The sequence below is a fragment of the Myiozetetes cayanensis genome, unplaced genomic scaffold (genome assembly GCF_022539395.1).
Source record: "Myiozetetes cayanensis isolate MyiCay16 unplaced genomic scaffold, myiCay2020 scf4, whole genome shotgun sequence".
Classification (NCBI taxonomy): domain Eukaryota; kingdom Metazoa; phylum Chordata; class Aves; order Passeriformes; family Tyrannidae; genus Myiozetetes; species Myiozetetes cayanensis.
In genome coordinates this window covers 14,992,157-15,015,415 of record NW_026087631.1, presented here as the reverse complement: position 1 = coordinate 15,015,415, position 23,259 = coordinate 14,992,157, and the positions used below count along the sequence as shown (strand labels likewise).

Here is a 23,259-nt window from a genome sequence, read left to right as displayed (position 1 = left end):
CACATGACCATCAAATGGCATCTTTGCTCTTCAGTTTTATCACCTAATTTACCCTGATGAATGGAGGTTATAAAGAGGGTTCAGTTGATAGCCATTTCAGACATTTATGGGTCCTCTTTAAGTGAAAGGAATAGTAACTATAACGTTTCTGACAGTAAGGGCTTGGAATATTTTTATAGGCAATAAACTATCTGTCAGTCTAACAGCAATAGCAGACTGTCAAGGGTTGAGAAACCTGTAGCTGGGAACTGTGAGAGTTCATAAAAGGACCATCTTGTATTAAATCAGTTTCATTTACAGAACTTTCCCTCGTAGAAGCACAAACAACACAACACCACCCATGAAGCTTCTAATTTACCCTAGCTACTAAAAGAAATATTAAAATGTAGACTTTACTGCAACCTGAAGGTGCAAATTGTAACTATTGGTGCAAGGCAAATTTCAGAATACATACCAGGATAGCTGTGCATTAGGACAGGAGAGACTGCGCGATAGGCTGGATGGTTGGGATCGTACATCTGTGGATACGGATAAGCATGCAAGTACTGGATATATGACTGATGCTGACTCATTGGTGAGGAAACTGCTACTCTAGCACCCCGAGAGTCCTTCCAATTTACAGGAGTCTTTTGATCATCGTTTTTTATCTTGCTCTCATCCACTGATTGAGAATCAGAACGCTTGACCTCTTTAGGCTCCTCTTTAATGCTTGTTAATGAGACAGGAAGGTTAGGCAGGGAACTTTCCTTGTTAGGTGTTTTTCTAGGACTGTCTTCTTTTAACTTTTTCTCACGATCAAGTTCTTCTGATTTTTGCTGATCAAGGTATTTGGGCTGATAGACATAATGATGCCATGTTCGTGAATCTGGATCCTAATACAGAGAAGCAAAAAATTGTTCTGAACTTAGATGATGAAATAAGTTCATTATTGGTATTTCCCATACTTCAGTTAATGTATTTTTAATAGCTGTTTTAATACCATATCTATATTACATAGAAGAGAGGTTTGCTTGCTACAGAGTGCCTTGAGCTCAAAGTCAAACCAATATTCCCATGAAGGAGCAAGAGACTATTATCAAAATTTAATTCAATTGCTTCATCTTATATCCTTCTTCATGCCTTTAACTAGTTTAATCATGAAATACATATGCATTGTAACAAAGTTCTGAGACCATGCTATTCATAAAACATTTTAATTAAAGCCCACAGAGAGATTTTCCCACTAGAGAGCAAAAAATATCTGTGAACCACAAAATTAAAATTAAAACTGGCTAATGATATGCTAGAGCACTTAGAATACCTGCAAATGAAAAACTGATCTATCTGAAAAGATGCTGCCTCCCAGTCGGGAATCAGTGGAAGTCAGACATTAAGGAAGACTTCTTCAGCTGACAGACTTATTTCAAGTTTGTAAAAGCACACATGGGTAAGTATCTATAGGATTAGGACCACATGGTTTAAAGTGCATGTACTGGGCACTGTAAATACCTTTTTACACATTATGTTACACAGATGAATTTACAAACATATCATAGGTATGTGATTTCTTTGAAACACCACACCAAATCAGTACTGAGAAGTAACAGGAAAACTTCTAACTCAGAATATGCAATAGCTAACTGTAGACATTTCCTTCAATGGACAGATATTTATGGCACATGCCACAGAAATATAAGCACACAACTAGAGGCTTGGACAGTCTGGTTCAAACATTCATTTGAATCAGCAGAAATCTTCTCCTGCCTGGGGCTAACTCCCACTCCCCTGACCCCACTGTATCCTGAAAACAGTCTGTAAGGGTGAAGTTTGGAATGTACCATACACCAGAACATGAAAGCATCAAGCACTGAGGCTCCAGTTCAATGCACACAGACAGTCACATTGCCTCAAATGAAGACATCTAGGAAGGTCAGCATGAAGCCACTGGATAAAATTCTGGTTCCACTGAAGTCAATGACAAAACTATCACTGCCTTCAATGGAGAGAGGATTTCATCCATTGTGTAGGTCTGTAGGGGCTTGAGGTTGGTTGAGGAGAGAAGGGGAACTTAACTGCTTCAAAAAGGTCACCTTGGGTTAAGATAAAGAGCTATGCTTCAAGCCAGCTCTTCAAAGAACCAGCTCACCCATCTTTAGTAAATGCCAACTGTCTTTTAACAAAAAAAAGAAACACTTCAAACCCAGTTTCAAATCTACTTTAAGTCCTCTCACAATGAAAGCTGCTTATTTTGTTTGAAATTTCTCAACTAAGCAAAATGCTTAGAATTTACATCTAAAAGAGAAGTCTAATTCAATTTTATTCATGAATATAATTTAAAATAGGCTGTTCAGGTCTTAAGCCTGGGTTCTGTCACCACCTTACTAGAATTTTTAATTTATATTTTTACTCTTTTCAAGCAGCTCAACTGGAAGGTCTATTGGTCTATTCACAGACTACAATACTATCCAGCATGAAAAAAAGGATGGTGGAGCTTGTTTGGCTGCAGAGGTAGAAGAACATATCAGAACCATGGGGAAAATCTCACATGACTTAAACATAAATCAAGACTCTCTTGTTCCACTTCCTGTGATCTCACCTGTTTAAATCTTGTGGTTGGATCTACTCCTGTTTGCTTCATGGAGTCCATAACAGATTTCATCTCCACCGCTTCCTTTATAAGCTGGTGGTTTTCCATTTGTTTTGCTTTGAAACTCTCCGACTGAAGCTGCTGCTGGTGATTGGAAAGGATCTGTGATTTGCTTGTCTCCTCACCTTTGTTAGGAATTGATGACCCTATTTTTGTGTTATTTTTGCTGGACTCCGGAGTTGAAGGGGCCTTTGAAATAGTGGCAGATGGAATATTCTTCTGCTTGTTGTCGTCCTTCCCAATCTCCTTCAAGGGGGGGTCATTCTTCCTTTCACAGTCCCTCCCAGTTTGTGCCATTTTCTGTTCTGCTAGTCTCTGGTCCTCATAGTATTTTTCATACTGCTGCCTGTAAGCAGGGTTAGAGGCCATTAAGGACTTTTGGTCCATATAGAGCCCATAGGCATACTGTCCATAATAAAGTGACTGAGCAAGTGCAGGGTGCCTTTGCGTTATTACTGACTGATGTTGCGGCGGCTGCAAATTAGAGGAAGTGCTTTCGCTTTTCTTGGCATCTGATGCTTCTGCCTTCTCTTTCTTTTCAGCCTCTTCCTCAGCCTCTTTTTTGATCTTCAGTGTCTGTGGGGTACTGCTGTTCCCAGCTGCTGGGGCACTGACCTGTCCAGAGTGCAAGTAACTTGGGGAATAATAAGGATCATAGCCATGGTAATAGGGAGAATGAGACTCTTTTGCTTGAGCCGATTGTGCTGTGGTTGAAGAATGTCCTTTTACAACACCATCTTTATTAGAAATAATATCCGACGGAGAGCTGGCCTTTGACCTCATGCCCTCTGACCTGCTGTCAGAGCCACCATCATCAGCTGCATCAGAAATATCTGAGTAAGCAGGGCTGTTGGTTTTGGCAGCCGTGCTATCTGCGCCATTTTGTGTCAACACGTGCAGTGGCGCCATGGCAGATTGTCCATTCACCAAAGTGCTGCATTCCATCCTGGAGGCACTCCCTATGGAAGGGCTGGGCGCATTGTCTGTGAACGTGTAAACTTTATCAGCTTCAGCCTTAATACTTGCCATCCTGCTCTCTTGAGACTCTGACAGTCCATTAGCTAGCACTTCATTCTTGTTGAGATGGTCCTTTAAAAAATGTCCAGATAAGTCTTTCCCAGACCCTTTTGAATCCTCCAGCTTTCCCAGCTTAGAATCCATCTTGGGGCTGCCCGTCTCCTTGCTTTCTTTGTCCTTCAGCTTTCGCTTCTCCTTTTTCTTTTTGTCTTTGAGTGATGTGAGAGCTGGGTTTACAGTGCTTGGCTCTCCCATAATTGTGGGCTTTGGTTGAATAGGTTTCAGTGGAGGGCTCTTTGGTGTAGCCTGAACAATAGTAGTTGTTAGAGAGGGCAGTCCTGGTATTGTCCCTGTAGTGGTGGTTGTAAAGGCTGTAGTAGGTATAGCTATTAATTGGGGAGGAGTTGGTGCTGGCGCTGGGGCAATGGGCCTGGCTGTTTTCAGTTTGGAAAGGTTTTTATCCACTTTGCAATTGTTCGATTTCTTGCCTTTATCACTCAAACTCTTCTTGTCAATTAAGCCTTCAGCCTCCAATTTCGGCATTTCAGTTTGCAAATTGCCATCTGCTACTGAGCAATTATCCAGTGTGGCTGCCATATTAGAAATTACTGGAAGGCTGTTCAGATCACTGTTCAGACCCTTCTTTTTGCCAGAATTCTTTCCAGCTTTGGAACTGATAACTGAACCAGGGCCATTGCTGGTCAGTTCCCTCTTTCCCTTTGGGGTCCCTGGGGTAGCAATGGAGGAAGGAGATGTTGGTGCTTTTAGCGGATCAAAGCCTGGCAAATTTGTGCTTTGCTCACTGCATTCAAGTGCCACATTACTCAGTGCTTCCTCACAGTCTGAAATTTTGTCTTCACTGTCAGGCTCAAACTCCAGTTTGTTTTCTGGGTCTAAATGTGCATGAGCCTGATGATAACGTAATCCATTAATGTGCTTGTACTTTTTGTTGCAGTTGGGGTGAGGACAGTCAATCAGCACTGGAGAAGAGCAGCCTTGGTCCAAAAAATTAGCCTCAGTTTTCCCCTGCGGGGTGGTGGGAGTGCTTCTAGAGTTAGTACGAACACGTTTTCCGGATTTATTGTCCTCCGAGCTGGAGTTTAAATCTAGCTCCATAGGAGGCTTAGTTTTCCTCTTGTTCGTTGAAGAAGGGCTGGCTTTTACTTCATCCATGGCGCAGTTGGGGGGTGTTCTGCGCCCGCTTGAGTTAAGGCTGCCCCTCCTCCCCTTCCCATTGGCACCACCTCGATTCTTATTCTGAAGCCCTCTTGACTCTGTAAAACTCGCATCATTACCAGGTACAGTGGCAGCTGCAGCGGACCTTGCCCGCTTTCCCCTGCCCCGTCCTCCACGCATTTCCAGGTCACTTGTTGGTGATTCACAAAACCTGTACAAACACGAGATTTCATCAGCAGGAGTCATAAACTAAAAAAATAAAAAACATCACCGCTTCCCATAACAGAACCTTCATACATGTTAAAGGAACAATGTCATTCTGATAAATGAGAATACTGGAGTCTCAAAGGGAAAGTCATTAATAAAGGAAAAAAATGGTAAGGACACATCCAACTAATTACAACAAAGGAGCGAAAAATTTTCAAAACTTACAGAAATGCATTTTTAAAGTAACTGCCATCTGACTTGAGTCCCCTGTATTTTCCCTTCCCTCTCAAAAATATAAAAGAAAAATAACAAAGAGTTCCCACCCCACATTTCAATGGGGAACAAAGAACTACTCGTTTCACTGGTACATGTTTTCAATTATAACCAGTTGTGTTTTATTAATCTCTGTACAGTCTCTTGACCGAGACTGGGGGTTAAAATACAGCAGAGAAAAAACAGAATCACAGTGTTTGCCTACCTAGGAGGGGCCCAGTCATGCTTTGTGCAGTCCAGCAGTGTTCCCACGTAAGTCTTGTTCCTCCATGTAACATTTACCACTAGAACACCTGCCAGTGGGAGCAAAAGAAAGTATTATCACAATTAGAACAATAATCGGGGTATAGGCTTTTTGTTTTGCCTTTTTTTTCGGATTTTTTGTTTGTTTGGTTTTTTGTTGGTTTGGTTTGGTTTTTTTCCCTTCCTCACAAAGTGAGACCTGTACTCATTTGCTTTCAAACACTGTGGTATATACTCTTCCTCTTTTCTGGTTTCAGTGACCTCAAGTTAAAACCCACAGGAAAGACAGCAAACAAAAAGAACAAGAGTGTGCACACACATGTATGTGTGTAAGAGAGTGTGCCTGTGTGCCTGTGTGTGTAATCAAGATACAGCTGACAGAAGGAAATGGGTTTTGCCATGTCCTGCTGTAAAACAGCAACACTCACCTCTTAATTTTGCTATTATTGCACATAATTGCTTTCTCTTGGCAGCCTGCCAGCATAAACTAAGCACCAGTTACAGTGTTTGAATCAGTAGGTGACTGAGAAGAATCTGCTTTGCTTTGAACAATATGATAATGATGCTTCTATTTATTTGAAATCGCACATATCCAAACACACAAACACACACACATATGCACTGCAGGTTTTGTTCAGCAGACACAGTTGAAAACATGTATTCTTTGCCTTGCTTTTTCTTCCGTGGAAAGCAAGGGACTAGACATGAAACTTCAACCATACAATAAAGCTAAGAGTAATTGCAACACATATAAGTAGAAAGGGGGATCCTTTAAAAACATACTGTAATTTAATTGCTTTTCCACTTTTGACTCTTACTAAATGCAAATTTGTCTGCTCACCCAAAGCAGAATTCTAATTTTGGTTTATTTGAATTATACCTATAAAACGTGTGAATGGTAAGGATATAATAAGTAACAAGAAAATAAATGTGGGGGATGTCATTCAAATGTTTTCAGGTTGTCCTCAAATGCTTCTTCACATAATTTACCATCATGTTTATGGACTAGTCAGCATAATGACCCCTTTAATTCACTAACTGCCACAGATAAATACAAGATAATACTATTGAACCAGACATGTCTTCTCATTAGAATGCACACTGAAATAAAAAATACATTTTACCTAACAAAGAAAGGCGCAATACAAAATGTTCCCAATTTATGAGAGGCGTGAAGACACCAGCTCGCAGCTGCCAGCCTTGTGACTTGTTTTTCCTCCACACTTCCCTTATTCTATCTGCAGTGTTTCTGTAACAGATATGATGATGGCACTATGCCAGAATGTTTCCAGCCTGTCTTTTTGCTTTGTCTTACCAGAGCAGTTTTTAATTTTGCAGTAAAAGCATCCCTCTCTGCTGCACCGAGGTGAAGTTAACACGCAACCAGCCGCTTATATCCTTGGGGGTCTTTTAGCAGCAGGGAAGTATTTTAAGTGTTGTTAGCAGAGGTACCAGGGAAGAAGGGATTTCCTTGAAAAGCCTCTGTAACAGATTTGAAATTTATCCCCCATATGGTTTTTCACTGCCATTAAGATTATGTGACTGGACTTTTCTATGCTGGGGCAACCTGGTCTGAAGCAAGAAAGATAAAGAGCGCTTCCAGCCAGAGTCAGAGCCAGAACTTGAATACCTGCCCCAAAGGAGGATCATGGTGGGATCACCATCCCCAGAGTAGTTTAAGGAAAGACAGGACACAGCACTTGGTACCCTAATCTAGCTGACATGGTGCTGTTCGGTCATAGGCTGGGCTCGATGATCTCAGAGGTCTTTCCTAATCAAACTGATCCCATGATTCTGTTATCAGGGTTTAAAAGCCACGCTGTATTTTGACAACCCACACAAACTAGGCAGCCTGGAGAGACACCCATGGTGCTTTAGCCTCACCCCCTCCACAGGCGTGGAGGCAGCCTGGGGTGCTGGGGGCTTGAGAGGATGAGGAGGAGAACACCTCAATATATCCACAGAGGAAATACCTGTTGGTGGAAATGGTGTTTCTCTCAACACGAAGCTCCAAGCTATGTTCCCACCTGCCACTCGCACACTAGAGAGAGGAGACTAAAAAGGTGTTTCTCTAGTAACCTCAGTGACCTCCCTCCCCTGTAACAGCTTGTCATCTGTGACTCTGTAAGGCTCCAAGAGAAAACCACAGGTATTTTCCACTGTTAATTCTATCATGTCATGCAGCCCATCTCCCTGCAGCAGCATCGTTGCTCCCTCCTGCCCACGTACCAGTGTTTGTCCACTCTCCTAAATGGACAAAGCAAGGAGGGCTTTATGACATCCCACGGCATATTAATAGAGAATTATCTGTGCCATTTATTTTTCTCCTGTAGTTCACCTTTATCCTTTTGTTACTTTGGGGGAAGGGGGGTTGTTGAGTTTGGGGATTTTTTGGATGTGGGATTTTTTTTTTAATAAAGGTTTATTTTGACCTAAGCATCCATCTTCCCTGATATTTGTAGTCTTGTCAATCTCTATGTGCATTTTATTCATTTATTAATTTATATACCAGACCTAGGGATAGTAATTTACCTATTGATAGAAAAGAGGACAAAGTAGAAGGCATAGAATAGGGATAACAATAAAAGCCTCTGAAATCAATACATATTTCAGTAATTCTTCGCAGACATTCAAACGACCTTCCAGTGTAAGAAAGTCAGTATTTCAAAGCAAACACAAGCAAGTTCCTCACTTAAAGTCAGTTACATTTAGCATCTCATTAAGTTTGTCAGTCTTAGAAAAGGTCCCATGTAAGTAGGAGAGAATATTAATCTCTGTGCTGTGTTAGAGTGGGAAGGAATAAATTTCCTTTCCCTATTGGACAGCATGTTGTTCAGGCATAAGTAAGGTTCCACAGAAGTGGCAGTCAAGGTAGCTCATTTACTCTTCTAAGATTATCATAGAAATGGGTTAAGAGAATATAAGTAACATGGGAGGTAAGACTGATCTAACAAAGCATACAACTGCTGGAGGCTTATTGGACCAAAGCACTGGAAAATGAAAATGGAGATAACTGAGGAGGTAATCCACACTATGTAGTCCTGAGAAGAAGGATTATTCTTGCTGCACCAAGTCAGGGTGTACTATTTGTCCTGGTACAGAGTTCAAACTCCAAACAAGAACCTCTGCTGAGACTGCTCTGTCTCAGAGACAGTACACCAATATCACTAGAGCAGTCTTCACGTCATCTCCGAGTATCGCCTCTGAGTGCACTGCACATGCAGTCACAGAGGCACTAACCCTTCTCTAGGTTGTGCCAGCTCCTCTCTTTGTGCATGTGTGTCCTGGGGCATAGCTGCCCACATATCTCCTCCATCTTGTGAATTAATATATCACATACAAGATCAAACCTCACTGGGGCTGTGTCAAGTCATAAGGCCCTGTAATGAGACTTCCTCTCATATTACACTATACATTAGACTACACATCATGTAACAATAATCTATTTACTATTGCCTGAGCAAGAGAGAAAATTCAATGAGTCTGAGGAACCCAGAAGTTTCATATTGTCTGAATACAGATATGTATTTTCCCCTTAAAAAAGACCTGAAGGCTAAACTTTTAAAAATACCTGTTACTGAAGGATGAAAAAAAAAAAAAAAAAAATCAGACACCTCTAATGCAGTGTACCCTGAGGGTACATTTTAAGATTCCAGTTCAGGAGGAAACCTAGATAAGTATCAAATCCTGTTCTGTGAAGTTGGATGAAACAACAGTGAATATATTTAGACTACATGTAAAAGCTTCTTTGACCAATTCAGGGTGTCAACTCAAAGGCTTTGGCCAAATACTACAGGACAGTTCACAAGAGTTGGACGTGACAAACTTATCTCCCCAAATGAGGGTGTGAACTTCTTGATTAACTTGGTTTATAATTTCATTTGCAAATTATGTATCTCTTTGCAGTTACAGTGTATCTGAAATTAGCAATATCTTCTGCAGTATCTAGTCATATGTCCTAAATTAAAGTAATCAAGAATAAGAAAATTAAAAGTTCCAAAGTTACTACCCATGCTACTTGTTATCATTAAGGAGTAGACACAGTAAGCAGTGATTGTTTCACATGTGGGATAACACAAGAAAATGGAGTAATGTTCTCCTACTGTACCTTTTCTGCCAAAATCCATTATTAGCCAAGGGAGGAACATACCCAAGAGTATTAATGTATGACAACGGTACACACATTTGTGGTACACACAGTGCCCACCACTGTCAATAGAAGCCCCTCCTTTATATCAAAGATAATTTCATTAGCCTATTAGGAGCAAGAAAAGATTCTGTATTTTGCTGTTTTCCTTCCCAGTGCATGTACCATTATAAGATTTTTTTCTTAATTCATCCTATTTATTAACCACAATGTTTATGGCAAAAAATTTACCAGACAGGAAAAAACCAGCACATGCCTAGGGGAGAACAAAACCATTTTACATAAGCATTTCTGATAGATAAAATGTACAAAACAACTGAGACAATGTGTATGGATTTTATTATGGTATGAAAGGTCACATGTCACAAAAGCAATCTGTAATAAAATAATTTCAGAAACCCAAAGAAAGAAGTACTTTTTATGAGTTCTGTGGATGTGATGTATCTGTTCGCCTTCCTGTCCCCTCTTCCTCCTTCTCAGAAATTGCATGACAAAGATCAGACATAAAATTTGCTATTTACTGTTAACTGTATTCATGGAGTGAAATACGTCATCACAAATAGGAAATGAACTAAACCTTTTGCTAACAAATTGCATATGTGCTATTTTGACATAAAGACATCAAAATCACAAGGCATCTGCAGTACCCAAGCAAGGCTACCATTCACATTGACTACTCTGGCACTGCACTTCTAGCAGCCTCCTTAAGCTTGTAAGGATCTACTCTTGCAGATGTTCCTTCATCTAAAGAACAAATAAAGACTGAAGTATCTAGTATAAACCAGATTCTAATCTCTTTGCTTTCTTGATTCTGTTTTCTGCAATGAACATAAGCCAATAATTTTTAGGCTTTGTATTCAATGAAACTGAATATTCAATAACACTGAAAATGAGATCACATGGTCAGGAATCAAATTATCACATTACTATCTTAAATGCAGGCCCCAGTTTTGAAAATCCTGGCTTTAGAAAAGAAACGTGTTGAAATTCCAATATAGGTAGACATTACTCAATTAATAAGACTGGAAAGCCTGACAATGTTCATAGCATAGGCTGCTTTCTTTTTTTTTTTTTCCAGATCAGAGCAAATGTTACAAAATCCTATTTTAGTTCAAGTTGATTGTTTTCCCAGAGAACTCAGAAGACCAGTTATCTGAATGGGTGAATGGGTACACCTTCATTTTTGTAAAAGAAGCTGTTCACTCTTAGCCAGAGAATCTAGCTAAAAGTATGTGCAAAATTTTAGAGAAAGCAGATCTGCACAAAATTTTTCTGAATACTTCTGTAATTGATTTGTTGAAGAATATTTAAATGATCTTTCAAAACTAGAAATCATGTCTGCTTTTCAGCCATCAAATTCATGTATGTTTAAAAAGTCATGTGTGTTTAAAAAGTCATATATATTTAAAAAGTCACATTTGTCGCTTATGTTTAAACATAAGTGGAATCCTATGTGCTCAAAATTCCAAAATTAACCATTCTGCATACTGTCTTTACTATTCTGAGTATCATTTTAAGACAACTTTTGCTCATGCCAGAGAAGATCTCCAAAGTATACTCTGCTTTGAAATTTATTTTTTTTTTTAAGATTACTTCTTTAAAAGTTCACATGATACATTCTTGTAGTAAAAATCTCTTCGGTATAATAGTTCTTTAAGGCTGAGATGCAATTCTCGGTATTGAGAAGGCATGACATAATCACTTGATGATTACAGCAAAATCAATTCCTTGAATCTTTGTGATTAGTGAATCCACAAATTTGCAAGTCAAATTCCATTTGCCTTTTGTCCCAACCTTGCCAAGTACAAACAGTACAGACATGCCTGGGATAGCCAAACCATGGCATGTCTGTCATCAGCGAGTACACCACCACTGTGGATTAAACATGTTTTATTCTACACCTGACACTGCAATTTTCCTAGTCCTACATTTGACATTACTTTCTAATAATAACTAAAGTATATGAAGTGCAAAAATCAGCAAGATGAAAATCTACATTCTTAGGACTATCTTAACCTTTTTCGTTGCCATCAGTTTAGTAAGAGCCTTATGACTCATTTGCCTCACAACCATCATATCCACCACATCATCATCAATCCCAGATCCACATATACCCCTGCGATTCATCCAGGCATAAAAAACACAGAACAATGTTTATATTAGACTTGCAGTGCAAATGGCTTATTTCTCACTGATTACTTCCATCAAGAAAGTACTCTAAAAATAACAGTAAACATTCTACGTATGAAACCAAGTCTTCTACACTGAATGCTGATCTAGTAGACATACAGTTTATTTACTACTTTAATCACACTCTTGGTCTACCATGGCACAAGAACTTAACTACAGCTACAGCAGGTGCACATGTAACAGGCATCAACATCAGCAAGCCTGAGAATGTAATGATTGTCAGGTGGCCTGGAAATGCAAGACTAGTGGGGGTTTTTTTAGTTTGTTTTGTTAATGAGGTTTTGGGGGCTTTTTTTTTTTTTTTTTAAATCCTTACTGCTGTGGTGAATGTTTGAAAAGTCACTCTAACCACATCCTGTAATCAAACCATCTGGAGCACAGATCTACAATTAGTCATCCTGAGCACTGGACTTTATCTGAACAAATACTGTACAGCAAAAAAGATGAGGAGATTGGATAGCATTAAGGAAAAGAAGCATAATCAAACACTGCTGGTATTAACACCATCTTAGCTGTGGTGTTAATTTTGTATTTTATGAAAGCATAGCAAGCTATGCTTTACCCCAGTGCAGATAAAAGAATAAACACTGAAGTAACTGAAGAAATCCTGTTTCCTCGTGATCCCATGTGCTTAAAACACAAAAAAACACAAGCCACTTTCATCACTGTCATGTCTCCTGCAGCCTTTGTTCTGAAGCCTGATGGGCTGTATTGATTTGGGAAAATCATTGAACTTCTTGGAAAACTAGACTCTAGCTTATTCACCACCATCTATTTCTTTCTCATGAAGACAGCTGGTCAATATTCAGTTGAATGGTCAGCTAAAAGAAGCTCTGGTTTCATTTCTTTTTCTTGCCTTCCTAGCAACATTACCCTTTTCCAGCTTTAGTATAAAAAACCCCAGCATGTTAGAAAGACATATTGCTGAGGGTAAGCTGAAATTGTAGTTACTCTGGACAAAGCTAGGACTGAAATGCCGGAGAAAAGGTTGGCTCTGGAAAACAAGGCAGCATCTAATCAAAGAGCTATGTCCCTTACTATTTACAATAACAATGACATTATAATTTTTTTTCAGTGTACATTTCTCCTAAAGACTGTCTACTTAACGAACAACCAATGAACAAGATCTAAATGCAAATGGAGAGCTAATCAAATAAAAGGCTAAATTTCACACTCATTAAAAGACCAATAAAAGACTCAATGAAAACAGAGTAATACCCCAGAAAGTACATCAGATTGGTTCCCGAATAGCTTGTTGATTAATCCACAACTAAATAGTTCTACTAAAATATGAGCTACTTAGAGTGGTGATTTTGAAAACTATGAAGCCACAGTGACCCACATAATTTTCTCCTGCCAGATTTATATCAAAGTGATTAGATTTTGGCAGGACTAGGAAAACTTCTGGATAAATGGCTGTTATACCTCTTGAATGACAGACCACATGCTTGCAGTGTTTACAGGATAATGTGCAATTATTATTATTATAAACTAACCATAGGTTTCTGACCTCTGGAGTACAACTAATGATTTTACTTTTGTGCAAAACTTACCTTTTCTTTGGCCAGAGTAACTGAACTACTTCAGTTTTACTGCAACTTGAGAATGAAACTACAATCTTACTTTATTTCAGCTGATACTAAAAATGGAAGTTGAAAATCACTTAAACCTGTGTGTTCTGAAGAAAACCAAATCTGCTTCAGAAATAAAGTATTTTGTTTCTAGCAGATTTTTTTCTCTTTTACTTCAGTAATCGTAACTGTGATTCACATAGCCTGACACTGAAAAGTGTCATATAGTCTCAAATTTAAAAAAAGGAAATGCTGTTCTGTAATCCTCTGAATTTTCCACTCACTTCTCAAGGAGTATTATTTCAGATCCTACATTACTGGCCTGTTGAACACATGGACACTCTTCTGACTTCTTGTGGAGCAAAAGAAAAGAAGTCCCACAATCCACTGCCTTTTCTTTTAATTTAGGACCATATGTCACTTGAGATAAGCAACAGAACATAGGGCTTTTCAACTAATCTGTCACACTTGCTTCCTGCACTTTATATTAGTTACAGGATCTCTTCAGCTTCTTACTTCTCTCTCAAACTTTTTCTCCTTTAAAAGAAAGAAAATAACAAAGCAAAACAAGCCTGGATTGTGGGGAAAAGCGTTATTGTTTTAATATGAGAAGTAAGACCAAAAAAAGGGAAAACCAAAACAATTTTTTCTCACCCAGACAGACATTCACGAGTTCCTTTTAAGAATTATCTGCCTCATTTCTATTCTTCGTCTCAGACACCAGACCACAGAAATACTGTTTTCATCAGCAGACTGTTGAGAAACAGCTGCAGAAATAGGGAAGCTGGTAAAAATTTATGAGTGTGTGTATCTACACATAAAAAAAAAGAAAACCAAAAACCCAAAACCTCTTAAGGAACTCATACATTCTTGTTTCTATTCCTAATGTGAGTATTAGAAAATCTCAATAGAAGTTTGTGTCCCAGCTCTGAACTCTATTACTCTAGGAACAATTTACTTGATGAGTAAAACCCAAGCAAATAACAGATGACTAAATGCATCTATAAACCTTCAGGTGTCTTTGGTGATTAGTTCCTCAGTGTTCTACATCATGATAAAGAGCTGCCAGGTGCAAACATTGGTACAATTATTTATCAAACAATGCAGTAGTTAATGAAACATAAAGGAATGAAAGAGAGAGAGAATTTATTGAAAAAACCCAGCATGAATAAAGAAACAATTTCCATCCCAAACCATGAAAATGCTTCCAAATCTGTAGACTGCAGATACCAGAATTGCAGTTGAGCCAGGCGGACAATTCTGCTCAACCTCAAAGAGCTGCTGCTGATCCATGTACCTCATTGGGATTGAGAAGCAGAGCCCCTTATAAATTATGATGCTTTATTTAAAGACAAAGCATTTATTTGCTTTCGTGCCAGCTTTGGATCCTTTTCATCTCTTGCTACCAGGCCCAAGAGAGAACACACTCCTGTAGCTCTGCTGGCAGCCAGCTGTGGCCTCAGTAAATCATAAAGCTTCCTAACAAGCCATTCTTTACAAAGGCCAACTGCAGTTACTAGACATGATAACTTCTGTATTATTCCACTCACTGTAATTTAAAATAGCAATTTAAAGCAGTGGCTGAACCACTGAAATCTACTGAACTTCATTTCACATCCCTCTCTCTCTGCATTAAGCTTCGCTTATTTCATGAAGACTTAGTTTCTCAGCCTTGGAAAAGCATAAGTAAACATCCAAGACAAAGGAGAGGGAAATAAAAACATTTGGGATTTCTTTTGAAAAACTCCCTTGGATTTTCTTACTACAACTAACAGGAGACAAGTACCTCTTCTTTTTTTTTTCAGTTTGTGGGACTTACAGGGACACATCTTTTATGTCTGTAGATATAAGCTGTATTAAAATCTTAATACAATAATATGCCACCATGAAACTTCACAGCAAAATACATAAAGGTGAAAGTGGTGTATAGGTGTAAAGGATAATCTCACTTTAAATTACAGAGAAGAATTGGGTGTATATAAGAGTCCTATGAAAACTGCAACTGTAAATGAGGAATTCTGTTTCTTCTACCTCTTTTCCACCCACACATGGAAAATTAATCAATTTAGTATGGTAAGACCCACCATTCCACTATTTCCTCTCTCTAGGAAGAGCAGATCAAGAACCTTACACATTTGGGGCTCTCCTCCCTACGCAATTGCTTAAGTTTAGGATTTGGTGTAACCTCATTTTAAGATCTTTTGTTGCTATAATTAACAAAAACAAAACTATGCTTGAAACTCCACCTCTTAGATTTGAAAACCACGAAACAAATATTATACATTGCCAAAGCTAAACGCTATATAATTTCTACAGCTCTTGTCCCACAAACTAGTTGTTTTAGTTTGAAAAAAAAATAGGCAGTGCTGTCTTTCCTATTATAAAACTCTTGTATTTACAGGGCAGAAAAGATGCCCCAAACAGTTATGAGTATTTCAGTTACACACTTAAGATACCAGTTTTGTAAACAAGCCTAATGAACTGTGACTAATAGTGTTCTCCCTGAGCAGAAGAAAGGTAAAAGGGCTTTTGTTAGCATCTACTGAAGCAAAGTAGTCATTTTGCTGGGATAGAACAAAACAACTAACCTGCTTCGATAGGAGTCAAAGTTCTGCAGAAAAGTTCACTGTGATTTTCCTCCTGTGTTTTAAATTACCTCCCAAGTGGATAAACTAGTAAAACATCTAGTTAACCAGTTGGCTTATTCCAGCTGTTTTTCTATACTGATGCAATGCAAAGGTAAGCTCCCAGTAAAACAATTTCCCACTAGTGATCAGTATAGTTTCTGTGAGGCTTCCCTTATTTCACCAGCAACTGGTTGAACAATTTTCCTCTGAAGTGCCCCTTGTGCATGCTGTCCCAATTTCTCCACTTATTAATAACAGCCTGGCTAGTTTACCCAGACTTGCTGTGATCTATGACTCTACTACAGCTTCTTTTGGCTTTTCCATGCACTAGAGCTGGTCAACCTTTGACCCTCATAGGTTTAGAAACAAAACTATTTAGACACCGGACAAAGCCCAGTGTTGCATAAAATGTAAGCAAAATCTTAGGATTCTAGGAATCAGTTAAAAATCTCTACTTTTATTTTGGCAATGTAACATCCCTCAAAGGATTATCATAGGCATGCCCTCCCTCATCAAAACTACAACCAATATGATGACAGAAACCAATATTTCAACATTGGGAGACTATTTTCCCATGCCACTAAAAGGAAAAAAAAAAAAAAAAAAGAGGACTGGACTTTCAGACATGATTTAATTATTTCCTTGGTCAGACAAACAGTTTCAAAATAAAGCTTGTTCTACTCCAGAATCTACACACAAATTTCCGTATAAATTATTGACTGCACTTTGGCCTCATCTGAAATGTTGGCCCCTGAGGCTGATAAGCTCTGACCCCAGGTGACACAGCCAGCCCTCTCACAAGAGGCAGGAACATTATTGCTTTGCACCGAGGACTGCAGCCCAAGAGCCAATCAATCAAGCTCCCTGACAGCTTTTACAGCCTCCTCACATTAGGCCTAAATCAAACTCCATGGCTCCTATTGTTCACATTATTCTTTTTTTCCTGTGCTCTGATGAAGTTAGAGCAAGTCCAAGGCTTCAGTGAGAAAGAAAGGCTATTATGAGCAGCTCAGAGTTTATTGACTCTGAGCCTTACAACAATGGCCCAAAAGTCTTTTTCCCAAAAGTAACACATTCCTAATTGCTAATAATCATCAGTAACAAAGATCAGTCCTTAAAACTCAGACTTGTGTGAAAAAAGGTGTAGCACTGAAACAGCTAGACTGATCATTTTTGCATACTAAGAAAGACTTCCTAAGATAATTTTATGCACAACAAGAAGGACAACCTTTCAGTCAAACTGAACTGTCATACAAATGTTGTCATGTACCGTAACATAGCTTGTGTATTAGAAAATCAGTGACCATAACCGATTTGATTAAAAATATCCCTTGTGGAATCGTGCTATGCTAACTGTGAACAAATGGATATGTTCTTCTTTAGTCACTCTATATTATTTCAAAATCAATATCACATTGTGCTCAAAATGGAAAAACGCTTTCAGAACTAATCATGACGTCATTATTTTTTCCCAGCACTCTTCTGCAGTCTGAAGATCATTTAAGCGGGACTCCTCTATGTCTGACATGGCGAATATTGACTTGTCTTTAAAACATTCACCTTTCGTTATTACTATTAAGTTTAAACAACTGTGTGTCATTTCAGATGCATGCATAAATCTTACTAACATCAACAGGTGCTGTCACCACATACACAGAAAACTGTTTTTGTGTGGGAATTTCAATATTGTGTAACATGACTAGATCTTACAGTCGGCAAATCTTCCTTGCCTTTTTATCCATTTATCATAGCTAAAACTGAAACATAATAAAATAAAGGCTGCTTTTTATGGACTTGTTTTGATAGGAAAGGAATTTTTAAGCAAACAGAAGAAAACAACTGCAGTAACAAGAGATCAGTTTTCCTTGATATTGAAGAGAGAGATGGAAGAGAGTGCTGTTTGGTTTTTGTGGGTTCTGTTTGTTTGTTTGTATTTCTTTTAATTAATTGAGCTTTTAGGGGCTTGATTTTTGTGGGTTCTGTTTGTTTGCTTGTATTTCTTTTAATTAACTGAGCTTTTAAGAAAGGATAATCTCACTTTAAATTACAGAGGAGAAATTGATAGCCATAAGCGAAGATTTATTTACCTTCTTAAACCTGCATATCAGTACTAAGACAGTGAGAGATATTTTCAATTAAACTGTTTCATCCACATATTTTCAGTGCTCATGAAGTGTACTGAAACCAGTGGTATAAGATTCAGAGAGCTTTCTGGGAAGGTGCTGGCTGAAATAACAGCCGTTTCCTTCTGCTAAATCCTCTGACACAGCAGCTTGCCTTTTCAGCTGTCATTCAGTCCAATGTGGCTTTTCATACAAAACCAGAGGAGATCAAGTGCAGACTAAAAGCTTGTTTCAAATGAAGGATTCCCTTCCCTCCCAGGCTTTCAGCTGAAAGCATATTTATGCCCAGAAAAATGAGAAGAACTCATGATTCATAGGCCATCAAATGGCTTGTTTCCAAATTGTGCTGAAGATAAAGTTTCATTTATTTTGGTGGACACCTGAATAAACAAAGCAGTAAGCACTTGTGGTGCTGGAATAGCATAATAAAAATTAAAAATACAGCAGGCCTTTCAATTTATTTATGTACTTACTGTGGATCAGTCACTGCATTAATAATTTAGGTTTTCATTCTTATGAATATTCTCTTATTCCCTTTCTTTAAACAGTACCAACATTAAAGTTCTTTTCCCCACAGGGACATAAAACATGGTTGAAAAAAAATGGCTAAGCAATGTGAAAAGGTAAGCACTGCAGCACCCGTGATTGTACACTTGCAGTGTGCAAGGATTCCTGTTTACAGTGCTGTCAATTAGCTCTCACTCACAGGCACTGCATTCAGCTTTAGCATTTTTTTTAAGGCAAATAAATGGAATGCTATTCTTGTCAACTTATAAAGCTGAAAAGTAATGCTGCTATATTTAACCTAAATGATGTTTTTCATGGATGCTCTGTAGGATGAATGATATCTAATTTAGAAAAATGACAGTGATTTTGCTGAGCTTTCCAAAATCAACACCCATTTTAGCTGAACAAAACAAAAGGCTGCTGAAGCACATTTATCTCTCTGATGATGCATATTCACTAAGTACAGCCCATAACCCACCTACTCCCAGCAGCTTTAGACAGCTAGCCTTACCCACAGCTTCTTGCAACTTAATGAACAGTCATATCCAACAAATCTTTTACCAATAGCCTGATAATACTTATTCCTTTGGACTCCAGGCCCAAAGGCAAATCTGTCACTGCTTAAATAAATTTTACAGATGTAACAGATAAAGACAATAAAGAAAACAGGGCTTTTGTAAAACAAAAATTGACAGAGCAGAAAGCTGTTCCTCTAGACTGTGCGCAGGCGTGCTGGGCTTCTGCATGCTGAAGCAAAATAGACAATGAAGGTTAGGAAGCATGAAATGACAGCCTTCTCTGCTTTTCAGGGAACGTAAATTTTATTCACAGAACGTAAATCTCAAAGTCATGGTTTTCAATCTGCATGCATGAACACAAGATTGATTTCAAGGAGATTTGGAAGTATTTAACTCATTGCTCAGAGATGCAAATCCCACCTTGTACAATCATTATTGTATAAATAGAGGAAAAAAAATTGGGTGACGTTTCAACGGCTCTGCCTATACGTTTTCGTTTTTCAGATAGTCACAGATCATTAAGCTTCCATTTCAAATACAGACATGTCTGTATTGAAGCACCCAAATAAAACTGTGTAAGTTCTGTATGTATTAGGGCAGCTTAAAACTCTTAATGAATAATACAGCTTAAATGGAAGACATTCCTGAATATGTTTCCAACAACGCAAGATGCCCATGCTTATACATTCCTCCCTAAAAAAGCAAGAACACATTGTTCAAACGCTTCAGTAAACATGGCAGCAGATCTGATGTGGATGCAGTGCTGAAAAGTTTTTGGAAACACATATAAATATTTCTTGACTTTGGCATACCCATTGAAGCTCACAGTGGTTTTCTTATAATTTGATACCTCTTTCATGACATTTCACTGCTTATCATAAAACCAATCAGGTAGAAAAACTGTTGTTGTTACATTAAAAATCCCAAACCACAGATTCTTAAGCGTGGTGTGTCAAGTCAATACACTACAGTATTTGAAATATCTCTGAAGTGCAGCCTTTTCTAACAGAAAACAGATCTACTCTTGGTCGCAGATGAGCCTCCCCTGTGTCAATAAACACAAACTGACTCTGTTTAAAACACAGAGGAAACTGGTTAATTTCTATCTCAATAAAATTTATGAAGCAATAAAAACTTTGTATTACAAGCTCTGTGGTTTGTTTCACTTCCTTGTCACGTGAATTAATGAGGAAAATTCTTCCTTCATTCTGTTATGCAGAATGGTGCTGGGGAGAGCACTGTACTCTGACCAAAAGCCCTGAGAGCCTAATTCTGATTTTCACTCCTCACCCACTACTCCTTTATAAAGTTTGGCAAGGAACATTTTAATTTCCCATCTTTGTGATGACAGTGCTTGTGAACTCAGATCAGCACTACACTGTGAACTGTGCTTAGTAACATAGTGTAACTGATGGGGGGGCGAAAGGAAAGAAATGTCATATCTGAATCAGGGTAACTCACCAGATCATACTAGTATTACCCTTCGTTCTCTATTTATGATACTGAAAATGTCAACAAATTTGAATTCTTGCAACCCCTGACTAGGAGTAAGAAGGAGAGATGGGCAAGTGAACTGAATGTCTGAAAATATATGCCTGTAACAGCAGGAGCAGAGAAGACTGATAAAGACTTTATGCATAGTATTTAGTCAGATTAAATACAACTCTTCACTGCATGTTTTATTGTCATTTATGTTCTCTCTGACCATACAAAGAAAGCTGCTTCTGACAGGCCACAAAAGCAAGGCTTCTGGGAGTGTTTTGTTCTTTTTCTTCAAATCCTCTGATGCATTAATTTTCTGATCTCTCTCCTAATATAAAACTACAGCTCACTCCTTACATGATCATCTTTGTCAGAACAACTTCCACTCAGACAGCAGCTAATCCACTACAGCTAATGGTTTCTGTCAGGATGGAAGCAAGGGAAATGATGCCATCATTTACTAAATGGAATAATCTGCATACCTTAAATAGACCTCCTCTTTCATGAAATGCCAGTATGATGTATCTAACCCTTACAAAATCTAGCCACCTCAGTTCTAATCTGTGAATGTGGTTTCAAAAATACATTTAGTCAATGTATTTTTCCTTATACTCCTGGAGACTGTGGAGGTTCACTGAGGTGGATATACATCCTTTTGTAGGGCTGGGACACAACTGCATGGACAGACTGCTTCCTTGCTCTCCACACTATTTGTATAGTTAGAATCTTTTAACTCACCTGTCTGGCTTATAGAGGAGTCATTGTGTTCCAGGACACAAGGTAATCTGAAGACGAGGAGATGGGCAATCACCAACTGTATGAAGCTTAACAAGGGAAGTGTTGGATTCTGCGCTTTGGACAGGGAAGCCCTGGTTGTGTGTTTAGACTGAGGAATGACAGCCTGGAAAGCAGAACTGAGGAAAAGGACCTGGGAGTCGTGGTCGATGGCAGGTTGAACATGAGTCAGCAGTGCCCTGGCAGCCAGGAGGGTCAACCATGTCCCGGGGGTTATCAGGGAAAGCATCGCCAGCTGATTGAGGGAGGTGATGTCCCGCTCTGCTCTGCACTGGGCCGCCTCATCCCAAGTCCTTTGGGCAGTTCTGGGCATCACAGTATAAAAATAGACATTAAGCTATTAGAAAGTTTCCAAGGGAGGGCCATGAGGATGGTGAGGAGTCTGGTGGGGAAGCCACACTAGGAGCAGCTGAGGTCACTTGGTCTGTTCAGCCTGGAGGAGACTGAGGGGAGACCTCATTGCAGTCTTCAAATTCCTTGGGAGGAAAAGTGGAGGAACAGGTACTGATCTCTTCACTCTTGTGACCAGTGACAGGACTCAAGGAAATGGCATGAAGCTGAGTCACAAGAGGTTTAGGTTGGGCATCAGGAAAAAGTTTTTCATCCAGAGGGTGGTTGAGAACTGGAACAGGCTCCCCAGGGAAGTGGTCACAGCATCAAGCCTGTCTGAGTTCAAGAAGCATTTGGAGAATGATCTTAGGCACAGGTGTGATTCTTGGGAAGTCCTGTGCAGGTACAGGAGCTGGAATTTAATGATCCTTACGCGTCCTTTCCAACTCAGTGTATTCTGTGATTATGTGAAGATGACCATGTGAAACCACAAAATTAATCAGCAAAAACAGGACTGTATCTTTTGCTCCCTTGTACTTTCTGTGCAATATTCATCAGTAGATTTAGGCCACTTAGAGGGAAGGATGGAGTAGAATCTCTCAGATTCAGGACATTTCATCAGGAAAAGAAGGCAGCACCGAGAGAGAAAGGTTGGCAGTGGGAAAAAGGTCAGACTTCCATATGTCTCCACCCATAGGTTCCTGTTGATGGATTGCATCTCTGAGCAGTAGACAACCAAATGCAGTAACAACAGATGCCACAACAAGAAGTTTGTAACACTTTGGGAAGGTGTGAAAGGAATGACAGTTGGCTGCCTATCTCAAATCTTTGGCAGACACCTCTCTCCTCACCCAGAACGCAGCCAAGGCTGTGGCACCTTTTCCTCACAGTTTTGCTGTGTTCAGAGGTTCTGCAAATGATCTTTGAGTATTTTAGTTACCTAAATTACAGAGGCAGGGTTTCTTTCTCATGGACCCTCCCTCTGTAACAGAGACAGAAAAGAGTACTAGGGATCAAGGTAAGAACATACATTTGTTTTAACTGTGAAGGGACACAAGAATATGAGGTCTTTCCGCCTCTTGAGAACTGAACAAATGCAGGTCTGGTGTCCGTTGGTAAGGGGGTGTTTTCTTCTGGAAGACCTTTACTGTTCTGGTTGAAGACCTTATGCAAATGTAATTTTGAGAAAGGAAATTATCTATAAAAATGCCACAGAAGGAAGAGACTTGTCTTTGAAACAAGGAACATCAGGGGAGATTTGAGGACTGCATATTTAATAACAGGAACTGATATATTCTTAAAAACGATCTGAAACCACCTAAATTAGCTTCATGAATGAGAACTATTTCTGAGAACACTAAAATCTGCATTTGGTCGATCAGAAATGCAAACTTGACCAAAGAGATAATAAAGACTGTTAATATTTT

At 39.0% G+C, this 23,259-nt stretch overlaps 1 protein-coding gene across 5 annotated transcripts in view; it reads right to left on the bottom strand.

The window, feature by feature from the left end:
• ZNF608 (zinc finger protein 608) overlaps window positions 1-23,259 on the bottom strand; it is an 83,832-nt gene that overhangs the window by 5,694 nt on the left and 54,879 nt on the right. For all 5 annotated transcript variants that reach the window (XM_050330171.1, XM_050330170.1, XM_050330173.1 and 2 more), the window contains exons 4-6: window positions 5,505-5,592; window positions 2,576-5,030; window positions 455-872 (exon numbers count right to left, since the gene is read on the bottom strand). In XM_050330171.1, the coding sequence (XP_050186128.1) occupies window positions 455-872; window positions 2,576-5,030; window positions 5,505-5,592 (2,961 nt within the window). The remainder of the gene's footprint in view (window positions 1-454; window positions 873-2,575; window positions 5,031-5,504; window positions 5,593-23,259) is intronic.